General features: G+C 36.7%; 1 protein-coding gene and 1 non-coding gene across 4 annotated transcripts in view; both read left to right on the forward strand.

Annotated features, from left to right (window-relative positions):
* WDR64 (WD repeat domain 64) overlaps positions 1-8,531 on the forward strand; it is a 145,165-nt gene extending 136,634 nt beyond the window's left edge. For all 3 annotated transcript variants that reach the window (XM_077168461.1, XM_077168463.1, XM_077168462.1), the window contains 2 exons: positions 3,854-3,967; positions 7,958-8,531. In XM_077168461.1, the coding sequence (XP_077024576.1) occupies positions 3,854-3,967; positions 7,958-8,062 (219 nt within the window). In that variant the 3' untranslated portion in view covers positions 8,063-8,531. The remainder of the gene's footprint in view (positions 1-3,853; positions 3,968-7,957) is intronic.
* Positions 6,963-7,065, forward strand: LOC143642922 (U6 spliceosomal RNA). Its single transcript, XR_013155981.1, has one exon. It is a non-coding gene; the product is annotated as a U6 spliceosomal RNA (small nuclear RNA).
* Positions 8,532-15,555: the final 7,024 nt, after the last annotated feature.

The following is a 15,555-nucleotide window of genomic DNA, read 5'->3' on the forward strand; positions in this document are numbered from 1 at the left end:
AAAACACAACATATCAAAACTTATGGGACGCAGCAAAGGCAGTGCTAAGAGGGAAATTTATTGCCCTAAATGCCTATATCAGAAAAGAAGAAAAGGCAAAAATGCAGGAATTAACTGTTCAATTGGAAGAACTGGAGAAAGAACAGCAAACTAATCCCAAAGCAAGCAAAAGGAAAGAAATAACAAAGATCAGAGCAGAAATAAATGAAATTGAAAATATGAAAACAGTAGAGAAAATCAATAAGACCAGAAGTTGGTTCTATGAGAAAATCAATAAGATTGATGGGCCCCTATCAAGATTGACAAAAAGAAGAAGAGAGAGGATGCAAATAAATAAGATCAGAAATGGAAGAGGAGACATAACTACTGACCTCACAGAAATAAAGGAGGTAATAACAGGATACTATGAACAACTTTACGCTAATAAATACAACAATTTAGATGAAATGGACGGGTTCCTGGAAAGACATGAACAACCAACTTTGACTCAAGAAGACATAGATGACCTCAACAAACCAATCACAAGTAAAGAAATTGAATTAGTCATTCAAAAGCTTCCTAAAAAGAAAAGTCCAGGACCAGATGGCTTCACATGTGAATTCTACCAAACGTTCCAGAAAGAATTAGTACCAATTCTCTTCAAACTCTTCAAAAAAATCGAAATGGAGGGAAAACTACCTAATTCATTCTATGAAGCCAACATCACCCTCATACCAAAACCAGGCAAAGATATTACAAAAAAAGAAAACTACAGACCAATCTCTCTAATGAATACAGATGCAAAAATCCTCAATAAAATTCTAGCAAATCGTATCCAACAACACATTAAAAGAATTATACATCATGACCAAGTAGGATTCATCCCAGGTATGCAAGGATGGTTCAACATAAGAAAATCAATTAATGTAATACACCATATCAACAAATCAAAGCAGAAAAATCACATGATCATCTCAATGGATGCAGAGAAGGCATTCGACAAGATTCAACATCCTTTCCTGTTGAAAACACTTCAAAAGATAGGAATACAAGGGAACCTCCTTAAAATGATAGAGGGAATATATGAAAAACCCACAGCTAATATCATCCTCAATGGGGAAAAATAGAAAACTTTCCCCCTAAGATCAGGAACAAGACAAGGATGTCCACTATCACCACTATTATTCAACATTGTGTTGGAGGTTCTAGCCAGAGCGATTAGACAAGAAAAAGAAATACAAGGCATCAAAATTGGAAAGGAAGAAGTAAAACTATCACTGTTTGCAGACGATATGATACTATATGTCGAAAACCCAGAAAAATCCACAACAAAACTACTAGAGCTAATAAATGAGTACAGCAAAGTAGCAGGTTACAAGATCAACATTCAAAAATCTGTAGCATTTCTATACACTAGTAATGAACAAGCTGAGGGGGAAATCAAGAAACGAATCTCATTTACAATTGCAACTAAAAGAATAAAATACCTAGGAATAAATTTAACTAAAGAGACAAAAAACCTATATAAAGAAAACTACAAAAAACTGCTAAAAGAAATCACAGAAGACCTAAATAGATGGAAGGGCATACCGTGTTCATGGATTGGAAGACTAAATATAGTTAAGATGTCAATCCTACCTAAATTGATTTACAGATTCAATGCAATACCAATCAAAATCCCAACAACTTATTTTTCAGAAATAGAAAAACCAATAAGCAAATTTATCTGGAAGGGCAGGGTGCCCCGAATTGCTAAAAACATCGTGAGGAAAAAAAACGAAGCTGGAGGTCTCACGCTGCCTGACTTTAAGGCATATTATGAAGCCACAGTGGTCAAAACAGCATGGTATTGGCATAAAGATAGATATATCGACCAGTGGAATCGAATAGAGTGCTCAGATATAGACCCTCTCATCTATGGACATTTGATCTTTGATAAGGCAGTCAAGCCAACTCACCTGGGACAGAGCAGTCTCTTCAATAAATGGTGCCTAGAGAACTGGATATCCATATGCAAAAGAATGAAAGAAGACCCATCTCTCACACCCTATACAAAAGTTAACTCAAAATGGATCAAAGATCTAAACATTAGGTCTAAGACCATAAAACAGTTAGAGGAAAATATTGGGAGATATCTTATGGATCTTACAACTAGAGGCGGTTTTATGGACCTTAAACCTAAAGCAAGAGCACTGAAGAAGGAAATAAATAAATGGGAACTCCTCAAAATTAAACACCTTTGTGCATCAAAGAACTTTATCAAGAAAGTAGAAAGACAGCCTTCACAATGGGAGACAATATTTGGAAAAGATATATCAGATAAAGGTCTAGTATCCAGAATTTATAAAGAGATTGTTCATCTCAACAACAAAAAGACAGCCAACCCAATTACAAAATGGGAAAAAGATTTGAACAGACACCTCTCAGAAGAGGAAATACGGATGGCCAAGAGGCACATGAAGAGATGCTCAATGTCCCTGGCCATTAGAGAAATGCAAATCAAAACCACAATGAGATATCATCTCACACCCACCAGAATGGCTATTATCAACAAAACAGAAAATGACAAGTGCTGGAGAGGATGCGGAGAAAGAGGCACACTTATCCACTGTTGGTGGGAATGTCAAAGGGTGCAACCACTGTGGAAGGCAGTTTGGCGGTTCCTCAAAAAGCTGAATATAGAATTGCCATACGACCCAGAAATACCATTGCTAGGTATCTACTCAAAGGACTTAACGGGCAAAGACACAAACGGACATTTGCACACCAATGTTTATAGCAGCATTATTTACAATTGCAAAGAGATGGAAACAGCCAAAATCTCCATCAACAGAAGAGTGGCTAAACAAACTGTGGTATATACATATGATGGAATATTTTGCAGCTTTAAGACAAGATAAACTTATGAACCATGTAATAACATGGATGGACCTAGAGAATATTATGCTGAGTGAATCCAGCCAAAAACTAAAGGACAAATACTGTATGGTCCCACTGATGTGAACGGACATTTGAGAATAAACTTGAAATATGTCATTGGTAACAGAGTTCAGCAGGAGTTAGAAACAGGGTAAGACAATGGGTAATTGAAGCTGAAGGGATACAGACTGTGCAACAGGACTAGATACAAAAACTCAAAAATGGACAGCACAATAATACCTAATTGTAAAGTAATCATGTTAAAACACTGAATGAAGCTGCATCTGAGCTATAGGTTTTTGTTTTGTTTGGTTTTGTTTGGTTTTGATTTTACTATTATTACTTTTATTTTTCTCTCTATATTAACATTCTATATCTTTTTCGGTTATGTTGCTAGTTCTTCTAAACCAATGCAAATGTACTAAGAAATGATGATCATGCATCTATGTGATGATGTTAAGAATTAATGATTGCATATGTAGAATGGTATGATCTGTAAATGTTGGGTTAATTTCTTTTTTTCCGTTAATTAAAAAAAAAAAAAAAGAGAGAAGGGATAATTGGAGCTGAAGGGATACAGACTGTACAACGGGACTGGATATAAAAACTCAGAAATGGACAGCACAATACTACCCAATTGTAATGCAATTATGTTAAAACACTGAATGAGGCTGCATGTGAGGTATAGGTTTTTTGTTTTTGTTTTTTTTGTTTTTTTTCTTTCTATTATTGTTTTAATTCTTATTCTGTTGTCTTTTTATTTCTTTTTCTAAATCGATGCAAATGTACTAAGAAATGATGAATATGCAACTATGTGATGTTATTAAGAATTACTGATTGTACATGTAGATTGGAATGATTTCTAATTGTTTTGTTAATTCTTTTTTAATTAATAAAAAAAAAAAAAAGAAGTAATCATTTTAAGTATGTCTGATGAACTCTTTATGACTTCCAGGTGCCTAGTCCCACGACTCTAAGATTCCTCCCACTCATCGGTTCAGAAGTCCAAAGGGACTCTTTAGACATGATCCCAGGGAAGAAGAAGGGAGGTCATGTTCAACATGAAAAAGTAAGTTAGTACTTAAAATTCCAGCATGTATACTATTTTGTTTGGTTTGTTCATTGTTTCTCTGTCCGCAGAAACATATGGGGCTAAAACTATCTCAGGTCATACTCTTTCTATGAATATTACAGAATATATGTGTTTAGCTCAGTGAGATGGAAATCGTGAATTGGCTGGACACAGAGAGAGAAAAATCAAATAGGTGCTCTGAAGCTGAGCTAATGAAGCTTTCCTAAAGTTAACTTCACTGACTTGGCATAGAAGCTAGGCAATTTGACATAACATGTCTCCGAGCTGTGTAACCGTCCTTGCTTATTAATCTTATTGGAGCTATGACATAAATAAGTTTCTGGTTTACCAGTAAGTCAAGCAGAATTTCCCCCATGCATTAATAGTAATAACTAACAAACAATGCTGTACAGTTTACAAAGTGGTTCAATAAATTATTCATTTGATTTTCACAAGAATTACAAAGAAAATTGTTCTAGTTTGCTAGCTGCCAGAATGCAACATTCCAGAAATGGAATGGCTTTTAACAAGGGGAATTTAATAAGTTGCTAGTTTACAGTTCTAAGGTTGAGAAAATGTCCCAATTAAAACAAGTCTATAGAAATGTCCAATTTAAGGCATCCAGGGAAAGATACCTTGGTTCAAGAAGGCCAACACATTCAACGTTTCTCTCTCAGCTGAAGGGCACATAGCGAACATGGCGGCATCTGCTGGCTTCTTCTCCTGGCTTCCTGTTTCACGAAGCTCCCTGGAAGGGATTTTCCTTCTTCATCTCAAAGGTCACTGGCTGGTGGGCTCTGCTTCTCATGGCTATGTCGTTCTGCTCTGCTGTCTCTGAAACTCCCATTTTCCAAAATGTTTCTGCTTTTATAGGACTCCAATAAACCATTCAAGACCCACCCAAATGGGTGGAGGCATGTTGTCACCTAATCCAGTTTAACAACCACTCTTGACTATATCACATCATCCAGGAAGATGATCTGATTACAGATTCAAACATACAGTATTGAAAAGGGATTATTCTACCTTTATGAAATAAGATTTTGATTAAAACATGGCTTTTCTAGGGGGCATACTTCCTTTCAAACTAGCATATTCCGCACTCACAGCTCAGCCCAGGCCTTTGGAGGCACAGAAAGGAATCACCCTGGGGAAAAGTTGTTGGAACCCAGAGGCCTGGAGAGAAGGCCAGCAGAGATCGCCCTGTGCCTTCCCATGTAAGAAAGAACCTCCAATGAAAGTTAGCTGCCTTTCCTCTGAAGAACTAACAAAATAAATCCCCTTTTATTAAAAGCCAATCTGTCTCTGGTGTGTTGCATTCCAGCAGCTAGCAAACTAGAACAAAAATGGAAAAAAATAGGAGCCTATAGCCAAAAGTCACCTAAGAATTATATGATAAGCTGAGATCTAATAGAATTTCATTCTCATTCTATTAAACGATAGCTGCCTCAAAAACATTGAGCCCTATCACTCTTCCCCTAGTTCTAGGAAGCTTGCATGAGCCTAACTTAATCTGTGGTCATTATAATCTAGTCATAAATATGAGGGAGACTTAGTGGATGGTAATTGTTTTGTTTGTCTCCTTTCCTTTACATGGGACTAAAAATAAAGGAGATGGTTGTTATTATCTGTGGCTAATTGAATTAAAGAAAACAAACACAATAACCACCACTGCAACAAAAAGCTTTTAAATTAATACAGGAGGTTGGTGCAACAGTGGCTCAGTGGCAGAATTCTCACCTGCCATGCCAGACCCCTAAAGGGTTCGATTCCTGGTGCCTGCCCATATTGGAAAAAAAAAAATTAATACAGGAAACTTTAGCTTAATTTTGTTAGCAGTTACACAATTAATGAGAATATGGATTACTTCTATTAATCCTCAACTCTGCCAATTATTTGAGTAAAAAGTTTTGCCAATAGAAGTTTTTCCTATATAAATAATATAATTTACTTTTAATCTTCTTAAGAAGTAGATGAAACACAGTGGGGTAAATAATCTAGTACTAACAGGGAATCAAAAAAGTATTTGTATTTAGTTTTCTAATTAATATACTTTATGTACCTATTTGCATTCTCATTTAAGTTTTGCCTGGTCTGACATTGAATATACTTTACATTTTCTAAGTAGGCACTAAGTGACAAAAAAGAAGGTGGCCAAATGTGTCTTAAGCACCAGAAGGAAGATAACATGGAATTGAAATTAGTCATGGTTCATCTACATAATGATTAATCTACACTCAGGCAATGGAAGTTGACTCTAATAATTTTATCAAAATCATGAACAATTACAAATTATTTGTCCAAACACAAAGAAATTTTTAATATCTCCAAAGTTTTAATAAATCCTTTATTTTCGCTTAACCACTCTGTTAGGTTAGTGACTACAGAAAGAGAGGAAAACGGAATAGTGGTCTTCCTTATGCTAACAGGGAAGAGGCCACAAAACCATGATTAAATAATCTCTTCTTGTTTAATGAATAAAAGAGAGGGGAGGATGAAATTAGTTCCCAAAATAAAATTAAATTCTTTCCCAGAAAGTTGTGCACTTAGCAAAGTGACAATAAAATATGGAAACTGGAATAGATTAAAGTACCACTGTATTAATTGTCTACAATTTTAAGAACCCAAACAGACTAAGTGGGAAAATGGGAGGTGAAAGCAAATTAATTCATACAAACCATTGACCTCAAATACAAAGAATGACATCTGAAAGTTTAAGGTTCACATTTCAATTTAGTGAGACCAACATGTATGGAATATGTTAAAATACTTACTGTGCACCCTGTATTGTGTGGACTTTAAGATCCTTCCATAGATCAAGGAGTTCAGAGGTTAGACGGGAGAAATTCCTTTGAGTAAACAATCCCTGAACAGGTACTTAATGTCTTTGACTTACTATTTTTCAATACTGATTTCAAGTATTAACTTCTTTAAATGGTTTATAAATCTCTTCAGAATTAACCAACAAATTATAAAATATTAACCATGGTGCTTGCTTCAGCAGCGAATATACTAAAATTGGAACGATACAGAGAAGATTAGCATGGCCCCTGGGCAAGGATGACATGCAAATTCATGAAGCATTCCATATTTTTTATAAGACAAAAAGAAAAAAATATATTAACCATGGTACAGGAAAACATAGATCTGAGCAAAAGCTTTTCCTTCCTTTTCCGTTAAAATGTGGGAAGAGAGGGAGAGAATGTGAACTTTGTGAAGTGTGACCCATTTTCAAACTTGTAGAAACACATCCAACAATGGAAAAATTGTGAAAAAATGAAAGATTGAAAGATGGCATATCTGATAACATACTCTACAGTTTTTCCAAAGAATATTTAATGATGCAAAATTCTCACAATTTTATTTTAGGTGAAAAATTATACAGACTATAAGTCAGTTATATTGCTAATGATAATAACTAACATTTGTTTTAAAATTAGTGTGCCAGGTACAATACTGGGCACTCAATATGCGTGCTTTTATTTAATTTTCATGACAACACTTTAATTGCTGTTTTCATCCCCATTTTACAATTGAGGAAACTGAGGCACAGAGGATAAGTTATTTGTTTAAGGTCCCCAAGAAGCAATAAAAACCTAGCAGTTTGACTTCAGAACCTGGATACTTAAATATAATGAAATGGAATTGAGAGTTATTTACCTCCAGGTAAGCTATGGAGTCTCTCCCTGTCACAAGAGTTTGCATATAATAAACATTTAATAACCTCTCCCTTCCCATCATTTTCTTTTCCCTTAACCTGTCTTATTTTTCTTCATAGTGCTGATTACTATGCGACACTACATTATATCAGAATTTATTTATTTTTATTGCTTCTACCCCACTAGAATAGAGGATCCATGAGGGCAGCAATTTTGACTTTCCAGGAGGATTAAAATTTCTAAGTAAATTGGTGGTACAACTTGAGTCTGGAAAATTGTATTTGTCATATAATCCTGTTTACTAATTGAGATGCCTTTTATTTCATAGCCACAACGGAGGAGAAGTCTGAAAAGACATTTGATCCCACAAATAAATCTGGCTTCTTCCTTCTTTCCGGACATTCCCAAGTATGAAGAGGAAAATCAGAAGTAGCTGCCAGGGCCTGCCCTGCATATCAGATGACAAGGTCTGGATGAAATCCTAGTCTGATTGCAGGATGAAGGCGGGGGACCCCCAGACATGGTCACCCTCCTATTGATGAAGACGATTGCTCAGAGATCAATGGGGGGCTCAGTTCCCAATATCAAGCAAGCAGCAAGCAGCCAGCTTGTCAACTTCTTTCATACATTGAGGTCCACTTAATGACCTCAGTCATTTAACTGCCTAATGATAGGCAGTGTTGCTTGTTTACTGTCAGCTAGTGAGCCATAAAGTATCAAATGAAACCAATAGCACAGTAGACCTAAAATAATATGTGTTATCAGTGATCAGCTTTTCATCTCCTCCTGTTGTTTAGCATAATTCTTACTCAGAATTATGAAAAGAATTTAGTAAGAGGCAAATTATTTGTGTCATGCTATGTGGTGTACAAAGATTAATAATTAAAAAGAAAAATGAGCCAGTCAGGACTCTCGCTATTTGTCTTGTTCATTTGGGAAGATGTCATTTGGAAGAAAATGTTGAGTTTCTTAGATAAAATCAGAAATTATTTACATTTGGTCTAGATATGGCTCTGGATAAATAGAACTTGAATGGTTATCTGAACTTTCTAAGGTTCTTCTTTTCTTAATTCTTTTATTAATTGATTTTGGTATTTTGCCCAAATGATTAATTTCACTGGTGGTACACATGCAAAAACTGAAAGGATCTAAACCTGATCATTAATAAATTAGATTTTAAATAAGTTAAAGCATGAGGAAAGCATCAGAATTGAAGCCTGAAGATTGGCTGACCTGGGTCTCTCAGGAGAGGATTCTGAGCTCTAATGCAAATGATCCCACGTCTACTTTCCCCAAAGCCCAAGGGCACATGTAAGAAAAAAACTGTGGTTCTGTAATATTTGATTCTGCCTCTCTGTTCTGTAAAGCTTTTTCCTTTCTTGTACTTGCTAAATTCCAGGCAAACCAGACTTCTCACCACTCCCCAAAAGGCCTTGAACTTTCCTTTATTTCCCTTTTCTCATGCTCCCGGCCACCAAATATTTCCAATTATCAAAACAGAACCATATATCAAGGTTTGGAAAGTTTCACCTCCTCCGCAAAATCTTTTCCTATGCTTAATCCCTTTATTCATTGCTCAAATTACTCTGGGATATAAGGAGCATAACACTAACTGGACAAACCAACAAGATCTCACATCCTATTCAAGATTCCATTTGCTTATGAAACCAGGAGGAAAGATAGATGATAAAGACTGAGATGGTATAATTTAGGAATGCCTAGAGTGTACAATGATAGTGACTGAATGTACAAGTTGAAAAATGTTTTTGCATGAGGAAGAACAAAGGAATGTCAGTATTGCAGAGTGCTGAAAATAGATGGTCATTCATATTTTAAAACTTCAACTTCTGTGTGAAACTAAAGAAAGAAATGTTTATTTGGTGCAAAATTTATATTTTGACTAGCACATTTCCTAATTTAACTTATATGGACAGTTTAATTGAATACCATAAGTACATGGAACCTTAAATAGGGCATGAGATTTTGTTGGTTTGTGCAGTTAGTGTGATGCCCTGATAAATACCAAAGTGATATGAACAGTGAATAAAGTCCCCTTGGGGGAATGGGGAGAAAGGGGGAAATTTTCAATTTCCCCATTTGGAGAATTCTTGATGTTCTCATAAGCAGTGGAGACAACCAAATCAATAGGCCAAGCCCTCAGTCTTGGGGTTTGCCCCTATGAAACTTATCCCTGAAAGGATAGGTTAAGCCTACTTAAAATTAGGCCTAAGAGTCACCCCCAAAGAACCTCTTTTGTTGCTCAGATGTGGCCTCTCTCTCTCGCTCAGCCAACATTGTTGCTCAGATGTGGCCTCTCTCTCTCTCTCTCTCTCAGCCAACACAGCAGGTGAACTCTCTGCCCCGCCCCCTCTATGTGGGACATGATTCCCAGGGTGTGAACCTCTCTGGCAACATGGGACAGAAATCCTAGGATGATCTAGGACTCAGCATCAAGGGATTGAGAAAACCTTCTCAACCAAAAGGGGGAAGAGAGAAATGAGGCAAAATAAAGTTTCGGTGGCTGAGAGATTTCAAACAGAGTCAAGAGGTTATTCTGAAGGGGGAAAATTCAACTTCCCCAAGTTGAATTTTTGATATTCTCACAAGCAGTGGGGACAATAAAAGCAATAGACTGAACCCTCAATCTTGGGGTTTGTTCATATGAAACTTAACCCCACAAATGATAGGTCAAGCCTTCGTAAAATTAGGCCTAAGAGTCACCCCCAAGAGAACCTCTTCTGTTGCTCAGATATGGCCTCTCTCTCTCCAACCAACACAACAAGCAAACTCACTGCCCTCCCCCTGACTGTATGGGACATGACTCCCAGGGGAATGGAACTTCCTGGTAAGGTGGGACAGAGATCCTAAAATGAGCTGAGACTCAGCATCAAGGGATTGAGAAAACCTTTTCTACCAAAAGGGGAAAGAGTGAAATGAGAGAAAATAAAGTGTGAATGGCTGAGAGATTCTAAACAGAGTCGCGAGGTTATCCCAGAGGTTATTCTTACACATTAAAAGATATCACCTTGTTAGTTAAGATGTAATGGAGAGGCTGGAGGAAACTACCTGAAAATGTAGAGCTGTGTTCCAGTAGCTATATTTCTTGAAGATGATTATATAATGATACAGCTTTCCCAATGTGACTGTGTGATTATCTACCTTGTCAACAGATGAGTAGAACATATGGAATAAAAATAAATAATAGGGAGAACAAATGTTAAAATAAATTTAGATTGAAATGTTAGTGATCAATGACAGAGAGGGGTAAGGGGTATGGTATGTATAAATTTTTCTGTTGTCTTTTTGTTTCTTTTTCTGAATTGATGCGAATGTTCTAAGAAATGATCATGATGATGAATATGCAGCTATGCAACGATATTGTGAATTACTGATTATATATGTAGAATGGAATGATCATAAGTTAAGAATGTTTGTGTTTGTTGTTATATTTTTTTTTAAAAAGTAAAAAATTAATAAAAAAGAAAAAGTTAAAAAAAAAGAGGTTATTCTGAAAGTTATTCTTATGCCTTATATAGATATTCTTCTTTTAGTTTATGGTGCATTAGAGTGGCTAGAGGGAAGTACCTGAAACTGTAGAACTGTGTTCCAGTAGCCATGTTTCTTGAAGATGATTGTATAATCAGCTTTTGCAATGTGACTGTGTGATTGTGAAAACCTTGTGCCTGATGCTCCTTTTATCTACGGTATGGACAGATGAGTAAAAAATATGGATAAGAAATAAATAAATAATAGGCAGAACAAAGGTTAAAATAAATTGAGTAGATTGAAAAACTAGTGGTCAATGAAAGGGAGGGGTAACGGGTATGGCATGTATGAGTTTTTCTTTTTTCTTTCTTTTGCTGGAGAGATGCAAATGTTAAAAAAAAATGATCATAGTGATGAATACCAACTATCTGATGATATTGTGACCCATTGATTGTAACCATGTCAAGAAAGTTTGTATGTTTGTTGTTTACAATAAAAATATTTTTTAAAAAAAGAGATTCCATGTGCTTATGGTATTTAACTAAACTGATCATACAAGTTAAAGTAGGTAATGCACTACCCAAAATACAAGTTTTGCACGAAATAAACATCTCTCCCTTTGGTCTCACACAGAAATTTAAGTTTTAAAAGATAGACCATATCATCTTTTACCTTGTATTCTAATTCACTTTAGTCCTATCCAGATCAGCTTCATTCATATCTCTAGTCAAAGTCTGATTCCTTTTTCAACTTTTTAAATAGTTTCTGTATGCAGTACTGCTGACTTTCACAGCTTCAGCACTCTAATTTTGAGTCTCAGGTGTCACATAAATACCCGAAGTGTCTGGAAATGCTGAGATTATATACAAACAGCTCAGTATGTCAGAAAACTTAGAAATAACAGTTACAACTCCTGAATATATGTGAATGCTGTAACAGCTTACAGTCTAGGACCCTTTACAATAAGCCCCAACCTGATAACCCATGCCTCAACTTCAGTTCACTGAGTTTGTTTATTATAGGTAGTCCATATGAGTGGGGCATGATATTTGTCTTTTCACTTCTGACATTTCATTTAACATATAGTCCTTAAGGTTCATACACCTAGCTGCATGCCTCACAACTTCATTCCTTCTCGCAGCTGCTCAATAGTCAGTTGTAAGTATATACCACAGTTCTCCCTTCCTTCCCTCAGTCATTGTACCCTTAGGCCATCTCTATCCTTTGTGAACTGTGAACATTGACACCATGAACACCAGTGTATGCAAATATCTATTCGAGTCCCTGCACTCAGTTCTTTCAGGTATATACTGAACAATGGGGTTCCAGGATCCTATGGGAACCCCAACCCTAGCCTCCTGTGGAGCCACCACACTGCCCTCCAAGGGGCTGCACCTCTCAACTTCCCTACCAACAGCCAACACAAGCTCTTGATTGACAAACCTGAGAAGCGGGGGTGGGGGGATGGCGGAGTGGGAGGGTGGGAGGGCGATCTGGCTCTGAAAAGGATATTTTCCTTTTCTTTTTGTTTCACTTCTTAACAATTCATTAGCTAAAATTGGAAGCACTCTCAGGCTCTAGCACTGCCTCCAGCAAGGGTGGAAATAAATCTTGTCTGAGAGACAAAGTAACTAGTAAGGTGAAAGGAGTTAATTCCCTAAAGGGCAGTATATTCCAGAAGAAAAGAGGGACAGGGACCAGTTCAAGTGGAATCCCTCCTTCAAGGAATTCAGGCCCCAGGTGCTGGAAAACAAAAGCAATCAAAGCCCTCCTACTGCCTCACCTCTGTCTCAACCATGCCCCTGGCAGGGAGAGGCTGCTGAAATTATTGGCACCACAGCACTTTATATTGATGGGAAGCTGCAGGCAGACAAGCACCACATACTGGGCAGGACAGGAAAAACACAGAGTCTAGAGGCTTCATAGGAAAGTCTGACAACCTGCTGGGTCTGACCCTCAGGGAAAACTGATACTGGCTACTCTTTCCTCCTGAGACATGGGTCTGTCTGGTCTGGGAAAATCTGACTGGGGTCTATAATAGCTGAGGAGACCCTCCTCAAAAAAAAAAGACTCCATATAGGCAGAGCAAAAAACAGAAAAACAAGAACTGAAAAATTCTGATCAGTTAAACAGAACCTATGCTAGAGGTCTAGAATACAGTGAACTGAATATCAAGGAACAGATAGAGAACAAAGCCATCCAGCAAAAAAATCCTAGGTAAAAGGGTGAAAACAACCTCCAGAACAAACTAAGGATGTCAAATGATTAGACACCAGCAAAAAAAAAAACAAGTTATTTTTAGGGAAATCAAAGACATGGCCCAGTCGAAGGAACAAACCAACACTTCAAATGAGATATAGGAGTTGAAACAACTAATTCAGGATGTTGAAAAGACATGGAAAATCTCCACAAAAATCAGATCAACGAGCTGAGGGAGGATATAAAGATAGCAAAATGAGAAAGAAGTATTAACCAGAGCATTTTTTTTTTACCTTAGGTACTTCCATAGAGTATCCAAGAGTCCACTAATTCTGGATGAGGCTAACCTCAGTAGTAGGCCATTTGTCATTATTTAATTCATGCATATGTTGTGTGTTCTGTTTGGTTTTTTTTAAAATGCCAAAGTGAATTACAAGCTTTTTGAGAGAAGGAAAAAATTTTAATTGAATTCTTTACATCTAGTGGAGGACAAAATCTTGGCCATAAAACTCTGGCTATCTTTAATCCATATATCTTTAAACCCCATCTGCTACTTAATTCAGCTTGGTTTTGATGCCAAGACTACCTACTCTTCAGTGTATGGCCAGGATATTTTGGGCTGTATTTTACCACATTTTAGGATGACATAATTAGATTTATTCTAGTCTAGCAGATTTTACTCCCACCAAGCTAAGAACATTTCACAATAATTACTAATGTGATAATGATCACTACTGGCAATTTTTACATAAGAAAAAAAAAGCTTAAAATATAAAGGCCAGAGTGTACTCTTTTAATAAAAGCAAAACATTTTAAAAGAGAGTTATATTTCATGGCGAGCATATCTGGTGTAATATGGGAACATTTTCCCCTTGGGTTACTTCCTCACTTCCCTCAGATCTTTGCTCAAATGTCACGTATAAGAGACTCCTCTGACCATCCCCACTTCAAACAGCACCTTATCTATCTACTTTCCTACAGTTGCCCCTTAGCTCCTATTCCTCCTTATCCTTTCTTTATAGTACTTAGAACCAGCTGATAATATTCATTTGCTTATTGATTTATTATCTGTCACTCCTCCTTAGAATGCAAGCTCCTTGGGAATATAAACTTTGTTCAGATCACTTGCTGTGTCCCCAGGGTATAGAAAAGCACCTGGTACAGAGCAGGTATCTCGAGGTATTTGCTGAATGGCAGCTTTATGTACATGATGTAGTGGGGTAAGAACTGGGTTTGGACCACTGTTAAGAGTACAGCCTGTGCCAACATACAGGCTTTGTGACATCAGATGCATTACTTCGTTTTCCTTAATATTCTTATCTGGAATGTCCTGCTTACTTTACAGTCTTAAAAACTAAAGTCTTAAAAACAATAGTGTCTTTATTGTACATAGCATGGTGTGGCTGCTAAGAGTTGACCTGTCTCATGACTTTGTCCCAAAATCATTACATTCCACTGGAGAAACTAAAAAAAAATCATTTTCTTTTCATAGATCGGCCCTTTTACACTGCACTGGTGGTGAGTAAAGTCTATGAAAATTGAGGAACAGAGAGGCAATGTTAGCTACTAATGACAATCTTAATTCAACAGTACAGTCACCATGAGTTATAAAGTGCCCAGAATTCCCAGCCTCTGGGAATACCTCTGCCTGCTCCCTCTTGCTTAGGCTAAGCAGAAACTGAGTATGTCTACCAGTCACCCCTTCAAAGAGCCATATTATTTGCAGCAAATATATTAGCACTATTAGTAACACATAAGAAAATGTAAAAGATCAGGTCTTTGGAGTTTAACACCTATGACTAGTTCTCTGTTGGGGAGAACATCCTTACAAATTATCACTTCAATGGCTTCTTCTGTCTTTCAGGAAAATAAAAATTATCCCAGTAATAGGAGGACTAAAACAAAGCTATCATTTTCTACAACATAAAATTAGTTATTCCTTTTCTTTCTTTAGTTCTTAATTTGTATAGCTTTGTATAATAGCTTGATTTTTCCTCATTTCAGACCATATGTAAAAGACAATTCAATATATGTTCTGTCTCTTGTATTAAGTCACTCTAGCTGAAAGCTGCACACTTTGACTATCTTATTTTGCAGCTCACTGAACTGCCCTTGCTGAACTGCATTTTGTCTTTGTTGGACCTAAATTGAGAGACGTTGTACTAAACAGTCAAACAGAACTCGCTGTTATAGTTACTACAGGAATACATGATGACAGATTACCCCTAGATTATATAGAGT

This window comes from Tamandua tetradactyla, chromosome 7 (genome assembly GCF_023851605.1).
Source record: "Tamandua tetradactyla isolate mTamTet1 chromosome 7, mTamTet1.pri, whole genome shotgun sequence".
Lineage (NCBI taxonomy): Eukaryota > Metazoa > Chordata > Mammalia > Pilosa > Myrmecophagidae > Tamandua > Tamandua tetradactyla.